This window comes from Limulus polyphemus, unplaced genomic scaffold (assembly GCF_000517525.1).
Source record: "Limulus polyphemus unplaced genomic scaffold, Limulus_polyphemus-2.1.2 Scaffold4131, whole genome shotgun sequence".
Classification (NCBI taxonomy): Eukaryota; Metazoa; Arthropoda; class Merostomata; order Xiphosura; family Limulidae; genus Limulus; species Limulus polyphemus.
The window spans coordinates 14,974-23,874 of NW_013669741.1; the positions used below are offsets into that span (position 1 = coordinate 14,974).

The 8,901-nt window shown below is 36.1% G+C and overlaps 1 protein-coding gene across 1 annotated transcript in view; it reads right to left on the reverse strand.

Annotated features, from left to right (window-relative positions):
• Positions 1-8,901, reverse strand: part of LOC106470639 (histone acetyltransferase KAT6B-like) — a gene marked incomplete at its 3' end in the record, with an annotated part of 60,824 nt that overhangs the window by 6,536 nt on the left and 45,387 nt on the right. Inside the window, exons 4-5 of the mRNA XM_022399265.1 lie at positions 8,025-8,046; positions 1,995-2,057 (exon numbers count right to left, since the gene is read on the reverse strand). Of these exons, the coding sequence (XP_022254973.1) occupies positions 1,995-2,057; positions 8,025-8,046 (85 nt within the window). The remainder of the gene's footprint in view (positions 1-1,994; positions 2,058-8,024; positions 8,047-8,901) is intronic.

Sequence of the window (8,901 nt, forward strand, 5' to 3'; positions counted from 1 at the left end):
AAGTGTTACTGTTTAAAACGAACTCGGTGTTCCAAAGTGGTACTGTTTAAAACGAACTCGGTGTTCCAAAGTGGTACTGTTTAAAACGAACTCGGTGTTCCAAAGTGGTACTGTTTAAAACGAACTCGGTGTTCCAAAGTGGTACTGTTTAAAACACACTCGGTGTTCCAAAGTGGTACTGTTTAAAACACACTCGGTGTTCCAAAGTGGTACTGTTTAAAACGAACTCGGTGTTCTAAAGTGTTACTGTTTAAAACGAACTCGGTGTTCTAAAGTGTTACTGTTTAAAACGAACTCGGTTGTCTATTTAGTAACACGGCTCTTCTAAACTTAAATAAATTTCCCGCGGTCCACTGCAGAAAATTATGGAAGTATAACACGTGTGGCAATGTTATTTCATAGTTGTTATGCTGGGTTCATGCGCATGTCATTAATTTGTAGTTAGCATTTTACGAGGCATTATGTAGTTTGTATTATACTTTTGCTGAATGCAAAATTTAAAAAAATGTTGTCATGTAATCTTAAGCCTTTTTTGCGGCCCACTTCAAATTGCTTTGTGGCCTTCCGGTTGGGAAACACCAGTTTCAGGTGATATTGTTTTAAATATAATATGACGCTGTTTGGAACACATTTGAAAACACGTAGTTAATTAGAAATATTTAATTAATAGAAGAGATTATGGAATTTTACAAGTGACTGATTTTTGTTTTTCAATTAAAAAAGTCCGAACGTTTCGGTCTAATAACGTGGGAACAAAATTTGTATCTAAAACCTTTGTCTTGTTAAAAATCCATTTTTTTTTCTAAGAATTTTGTTTCGTTATAGAGAGAGAAGTTTACACGAAAGGATATTTTTTGATTCATTTACTACCGAGACAATATGTTAAAAACTGTTGAATGTTTATGGTAATTGTAAATTACTCGTTTAACGAAAATTTGTAATTCGTATGATTAGTTGCTTTTTTTTTATTGTTAAGGAAAAAAGCTACACATTGAACAAACTGTGTACTGCCAACCGCAGGTGTTGATAACCGATTTCTAGCTTTTTCAATCGCAGTCTTATCGCTGAGCCACTAGGGGAAAGACATGTATAATTCTATTGTTTACATATCCTAAGCCTAAATTATTATTTTTCTGTCCTCATTTATTCACCACTCGTACTGATGTTAATGAAGACACTGAAGTAAGTGAAGACATTCAGTGTGAAGCCACCTGCTAAATTATTTGACTTTTTTAAGCTTTGATACCTTTTCGGATACTTTTGACAAAATAAATAATGGTTTGGTTTTTACAACAAAATATTACACACCTCAAAAGTAAATCTTTAAGCCTTTGTAAAACTGGCTTTTTTATGTTCAGCTATGTGAGATAGAGAAACAAACAATGCAGGGGGGGGGGCCTTTGCGCTATTAATAGCTGTCTTTTTATTTGAAGTTCAGGGAGATTTTAATTTATCTTAGTGCTATGATTTTTCGTTTAGTTACTAAACTGTAACAAATGTAAATTCCATGTTTACCCCTTTTCATGTTTTCAATACACTATCGAAATACTAAAATCTCTTCCTACTTTCCACCCCCATTTTTATAATTAAACCACCCAATTTCAAGTCATATATTGCTAGTTTTCTAAGCCTCACTCCATAAACATTGAACCTTAATAACTGTTCATATGAAACCATCTTACATCTATTATGAAATATTCTGGTAAAAACATCATGCAAAACTTTGCTGAATTGAAAGTACATTGAGGTTCTTTTTCTTCAAACCTGAAAGTTATTGTTAAATTTTTTTTTCAAACAAGAGGATTAACAACATCTTTTAAATTAAAAAAAACAAGCACTTAACTTAAAGCACTTTTGAGCAGAAGTGTTCACTATATTTATAAGAGGGAAACTTGTAAACTTTTATCAGGTAAAAAAAATACACGTTTTAGACATAAAAAGCTTGAAATAGATAAAACTTCATGAAAACTGTTGCACATAAAAGTCAAACTTACGTTCTGTGCTTGGAGAATTTTCCTGTTACATGGCCCGAACCGTCACAACCACGTGTGGGGCAACTAGATTGCACAAAAATATAATTGTTATATTTCCATATTAGGGCACTGTTCTAAAACTCGTAGCTGACCTGTTTTTTTATTTGTAACCTTGTAGTTATATATTTTAAACCCACCAAAATAAACACTTATTTTTCATAAAAGATTTTTACAAACAATGATTTACAATCAAACATCTAGCCATCAGTAAAGTTGAGGGCTTGTAATGCTAAAATTTGTGTTTCGATCCCTACGGTGGTCACAATCAAAGATCACTAATCTGTAATGTTCCAGAGCTACAAGTAATGATCTTTCTGCCTTGTACAGGTTCACACTCGCGAATCTTGAAGAATAAATAAAAAACCCCACAACCATCTGTCGTCTTTAATGCGTATTTATTTAGATTTTACATCGAAAATTTAGAATTTTTTCAAGTTTATAAACTTGAGAATATTTTTCAGAGAAACACAATGTATAAGAGTAAAGTAGCCACCAGTGTGAGGTGATTTGTATCGGTTTTCATACTTACGTTAATAAAATAGGTAATAAAAATCAAATAAATATATATAAAAACACATCTCTCTCTGACGTCATCACTCTGCTAAGTGTGACATCATCACAAACAAAAAATACAGTAATAAAATAAATATGATTAGCCCTCCAGAAAACTCAATAATACAACTGTGTCGTGCCATAAGGTATCTATCTGCCTGAACCACGAGATCGAGACTCAGAAGTACGCAACCACAATGTTTCTTTTTCCACCAGAAATATTAAATGCCAAAATAGTTCATTCTCACGCTTGTAAACCTTCGTACGTGGGTCCAGTTATTTCTATACCATAGTTTTGAATATAATTTACTATTTAGGCTACATTGCGGAAATCACGATGACGGGAATTAAGGAGCACACCTCACTTTCCATCATTTTTTATTTAAAAACTGCTAGTCCTCGATTATTCAGTAGTAACCTTGAGAGTTTGTAATGCTAAAATTTGGAGTTCGATCCCTACGGTTGTCCCAATCAAAGACTACTAATCTGTCATTTTCCAGAGCTACAAGTAATGATCTTTCTTGGAGAAGTAAAATCCCACATGTGTGCCCTCTGATGGCTTATCAGTAAGTCGGGGCTTATAACATTAAAAATCAAGTTTCGATACCCGTGGTTGGTACAGCACAGATAAGTCATTGTGTAGCTTTTCGCTTAACAAAACAATACAATACAACCCCATCCATTGTGGAGATTTGTTTTATTTGTATTTATGCCAAGTCTATTAAGCCTATCTTTCCGCTTTCCCTACTTTTGAACTACTAACCAGAAGGAAGGCAGTCAGCCTACCATCTTGAGAAATTGATTGTCACTCAGAAAATGAAAAAAGGCTCAGAACATTTCCAGATTCAGAGAATCTAGTGTTGAAAATGAATAAGGCTCAAGATGTTCCCAGATTTAAATCAGTGAAAATGAAGGAGGCTCAGAACGTTAATAGATTTAAATCACTAGTAGTCAGGAAATGAAGGAGGGGTCAGGATGATCCCAGGTTCAAATCATCTAGTGCTCAGATAATAAAAATAATGTGACGGAAATCATATTAAGACAATAGATCACTGAAGCTGTGATATGTTATTTCAATCTTTACTGCAGCGTTTACTGCGACAAAATGAAAAGGGAGTTTTTCTTGTATATTACACACAACGATTGTTTTCATTTATATTTTTCTATTGTTGAATAATTTACATGAACGTGTTGTTAGCATGCTCGGACTGAGAATCTAATAATTTAAAGACACACTCTGGGGGTCTTTGGGTATACTGCAAGAGTGACGGTAACATCCAACTATTAGGTCAGATTTGTTTTTTTGTTTTTTGAATTTCGCACGAGAGCTATCTGCGCTAGCCGTCCCTAATTTAGCAGTGTAAGACTAGAGGGAAGGCAGCTAGTCATCACCACCCACCGCCAACTTTTGGGCTACTCTTTTACCAACGACTAGTGGGATTGACCGTCACATTATACCGCCCCCACGGCTGAAAGGGCGAGCATGTTCGATGTGACGGGGATTCGAACCCGCGTCCCGCAGATTGCGAGTCGAGCTCCCTAACCACCTGGCCATGCCGGGCCATTAGGTCAGATAAAAGTAACCCAAAACTTTATGGTTATTATTGTTGACTTGCTGCTTTTTCTGCAGTCTGTCTGTTTGTAGTTAAGCACAAAGCTACACAAAGGGCTATCTGTGCTCTGCCCACCACAGGCATCGAAGCCCGGTTTCTAGCGTTGTAAGTCCGCAAACATACCGCTGTGTCACTGGGGGGGGGATCTGTAGCCTGTCAGTTCGGAATTAGAGACAGCTAAGTGCATATAGCTCTTTTTGTAGGTTTGCGCATAAATTCTGAAACACTACCAGTCATGGTAATACTGACCTGTGATTTGTGGCGACATCTATTAACAAAATATAATATAATAATTCATGTATAAGATAAAGGATTTAGCGAGTCTATCAAACAAAGAATCCACCTACAAAATTAATTATTTTTAATTATTCTCGTGTTATTCCACAATTTTCTCACGATTATAGTTGCTGTTAGTTGAATAACAGTTGTGATCGATGTTATATTATTAATTTTCATCCGCTTTACATGTACTTTGAAAAAGTGAAGCGCATCAGACGTCACTGATACGTGTGGCTTCTATAAACAGGAAACTTCTGTGACTTCTAACGAACGTTTGAATCCACAACTTTTCATACGAATAAAACAGACGGATAGTTAATAAACAAATGATAAGACGGCTATATTTACATTAGGATGGCTATGAAAGAAACACAGCGTATTTCAAATATTTTATTACATTTGTTAAAAGCTAATTAACCCGTGATATACTACGTGGAGCAACCACCGTCAGATTTTTAAATGCATTTTTATATGTTGTTTATTCGCCTAATTGCTTGTGGGAACAGAATCCCACAAAAACCTATCGTCCACAAGAAAATGTAAACAAAATTCCCCATTAATATCGGAATTGATCCACTGTATAGGAGATCTTGGAGTCCCCTATATATATGTATTATACATAAAATATGACTGATTTAATTTTTTTTTCTACATAAGATTACACAGTACCGTGTAATGTGTAGATCTTACCGTTAAATATAAAAACAAGTAATTAATTTTAGGAAAATTGTACATGGCACCAAATCATTGAATTAGGAATGATGTAAAAAAAACTGGATACAATATTTTCAGGTGGCGTTAGGTGTTTTTGAAACTTTTCGAATAAAATCATAAAACTTAAGTTCGAACCTCAAGCATTGATCGACACAGAGGTAACTCAATGTTTATCGGTTTTATCATAAAGAATGATGCATTCAGATTTTAACGTGAAATTTAATGTTACATCATTTCATGATTTATGGCCGTTTCTGTCTGGTGGTTCGTGTGATATATATGATACATACGTTTGAGGTTTTGTCTTGCAATGATACTCTATTAGTTTCAGCTAGATGGTTGATGTTATATCACCTTGACGTCAGTTTCGGATAGATGGTTGATGTTATATCACCTTGACGTCAGTTTCGGATAGATGGTTGATGGTATATCACCTTGACGTCAGTTTCGGCTAGATGGTTGATGGTATATCACCTTGACGTCAGTTTCGGCTAGATGGTTGATGTTATATCACCTTGACGTCAGTTTCGGCTAGATGGTTGATGTTATATCACCCTGGCGTCAGTTTCGGCTAGATGGTTGATGTTATATCACCCTGGCGTCAGTTTCGGCTAGAAGGTTGATGTTATATCACCTTCACATTAGTTTCGGCTAGATTGTTGATGTTATGTCACCTTCACATTAGTTTCGGCTAGATGGTTGATGTTATATCACCTTCACATTAGTTTCGGCTAGATGGTTGATGTTATATCACCTTGACGTCACTTTCGGCTAGATGGTTGATGTTATATCACCTTGACGTCAGTTTCGGCTAGATGGTTGATGTTATATCACCTTGACGTCAGTTTCGGCTAGATGGTTGATGTTACATCACCTTGACGTCAGTTTCGGCTAGATGGTTGATGTTACATCACCTTGACGTCACTTTCGGCTAGATGGTTGATGTTACATCACATTGGCGTCACTTTCGGCTATATGGTTGATGTTACATCACATTGACGTCACTTTCGGCTAGATGGTTGATGCTACATAACATTGACATCAATTTGAACATCATTACATCACGTTTCAGAACCATATTATATTGCAAATTAGCATTGTTCTTACATCTCATTTTTCTTTCAAGGTCGGATGTGGCCTAGAGGTCAGCTTTGAATTCGAGAGTTCAAGGTTCGAGGCCTTTACGAGAAAACCACACTATTCGGTCAAGCAAGAGTATCCCGCCCAAAAATGGGCGCTAAGTGCCGTTGGTTAGCTGCCTTTCTTCCCTCCATACTGAGGTCTGCCAGCTCAAAATTAGGCTTGACAATGCTCAGATGGTCAACCCTCTGTGTAACTATGTGAAATAAATAAACTCTTTCAACATTACGAGATAGGTAATTTGAATGGCATGCGTATTAGTGTGCGGGATGTTAATGAATAATGCCCAGAACAGATGATACCTGTATTAGTTACATTTAAGATAGGCTTAGTGTATTCACTGAGAATGGTGGAAACCGTATTGAAGGTCTCAAGTGACAGTTTCTAAAAACCCGCTACTACATCCAAACTTTCAGAAATAAAGTTAATTTTGTCCTTGGTAAGCTTTTAATATACACCTTTTTAGTTTGTTCGTTGAATTTGCTCCCCACCTCAGTGGCATAGCGGTGTGTCTGCGGACTTAAAACGCTAGAAATCCGGTTTCAATACCCTTGGTGGGCAGAGCACAGATAGCCCATTGTCTGCTCCGGACCCGTTACACCACTGGTTACACTGTTATATAATAGTTTAAAAAGACTAGGAGTAACGCTCCTGTCTGCTCCGGACCGCTACACCACTGGTTACACTGTTATACAATCCGTTACTCCTAGTCTTTTTAAACCTCCTGTCTGCTCTGGACCCGCTACACCACTGGTTACACTGTTATACAATAGTTTAAAAAGACTAAGGAGTAACGCTCCTGTCTGCTCCGGACCCGCTACACCACTGGTTACACTGTTATACAATAGTTTAATTCTGTTCTCTTTTTTTTCGCGTAATTAATGTTTTGGGTAAATATAATATCGTGAAAACGTTGAAGAAAATCATTAGAAATGCTTTACTGGTTTCGGTGCGCGGTTTAAAGAAACGTTTTCTATATGCTCCAGCGCGTCTAAATCCCCATTGACTGATCAATAACGTACAAAGATTCCTGGTTAAAGATAAATAGATAAATTCTGGGATTTTCGATTCCCGGTAGTCTATATTACCTGATGTCTCCTGTGGGTGAAAGCAGAAGCACGTTTATGAAGAAAAAGACGCAGTCCTACCGCTGTCAGCGCGGTAAAGGTCTGTCTTTTGACTCGCAAGTAATGAACCATCTCAACCCCCAGAAGAGCACGGTTTCTTTGAGGTCTTATTGGTGAATTATCCTTTCCAGCTGGGGCACCGGTTGCTAGGCAACCGATGCTTCCTCGGTGTAAATCTGTTCTCCACGTTAGCATTCCAAAAGTTGAAACCACGGTCTCGAAACGAGATATTTTACAAAACATAACTGTTCAGTAGATGTCGAAGGTAATAGTAGGAGAATCATGACGGTTATATCCCGTTTCGAGAGTAAACATTGAACTCGAAGCGTTTACGTGTTATAAAAATGAAATAAAAGCAAATATCACAATAAACTATAAGCACAAATAATACTGCATTCAGAATCGAAACTATAGAAAACAATCGTATTGTTTAGGCAACAATAAATATTTGTTTTTACAAGAGTAACATTCGCTAATCACAAACGAAAAGTTAAGGATATCTTTTTGGTTTTTTTCTTTTTAAACTTAATGTGAATTTAGAAAAAGATGTGCTCTTCTCAACCTACCTTATTGTATCGAGAGTCGTTTCTGCAGCATGACAAAATAAAAACAAAAAGACAACAACATTTACAACCTATAAAACTTTACGATCAATTAGTTGAAAAAGTCAAGAAAATCAAGACCTTATTGAAAGTCTTATCAATCAAACTGTACAATTATTTTACAGTTAGTTTTTATCAAAGAATATTAGGGAAGCTTTTAAAAATTGGGAATTTGGTTTTTAAAATGAATTACAACCGTTTTAAAGATCCTTTAATGCTATATCTAGGACGTTTTGTGACAATTAAAACGTCCTTTTTTCTACGCAAAACTTGCTGTTATATTAGGTTTAAGATTTCACGTTAATTTATTAATATTAGAGTCGCTTTTATCAATATTGTATGCAAATTATGTGGTAAGCGAAAGCAAACGTAGTTATAATTAACCAACATAACTTCGAGTATTCTCTGTATAAAACGTTCTATAGGTAACGATACTAAACATATAATGATAAAACATATTGAGAGTGAAATATACACACACACATGCAAGACATTTCAATATATGATATACTTAATTGAAAGATCCAAAAATCAACAAACCTATTGTTTAAAGGTATATTTTTTCCAGAAAAAAACACCTGGTTGTACTTTACTTGATTTGACATAGTTTTGTTGAAGAATGGTAATAGATGGTAAACATTTTTAGTGAAGATTGAACATAAAATAAACTCTGGAAGTTGTTCTGTTACTTGAATAGGTAGGTTACGTAGCTATAGAATAGGCCCGGCATGGCCAGGTGGTTAAGGCACTCGACTCGCAATCTGAGGGTCGCGGGTTCGAATCCCTGTCACACCAAACATGCTCGCCCTTTCAGCCGTGAGGGCGTTATAATGTGACGGTC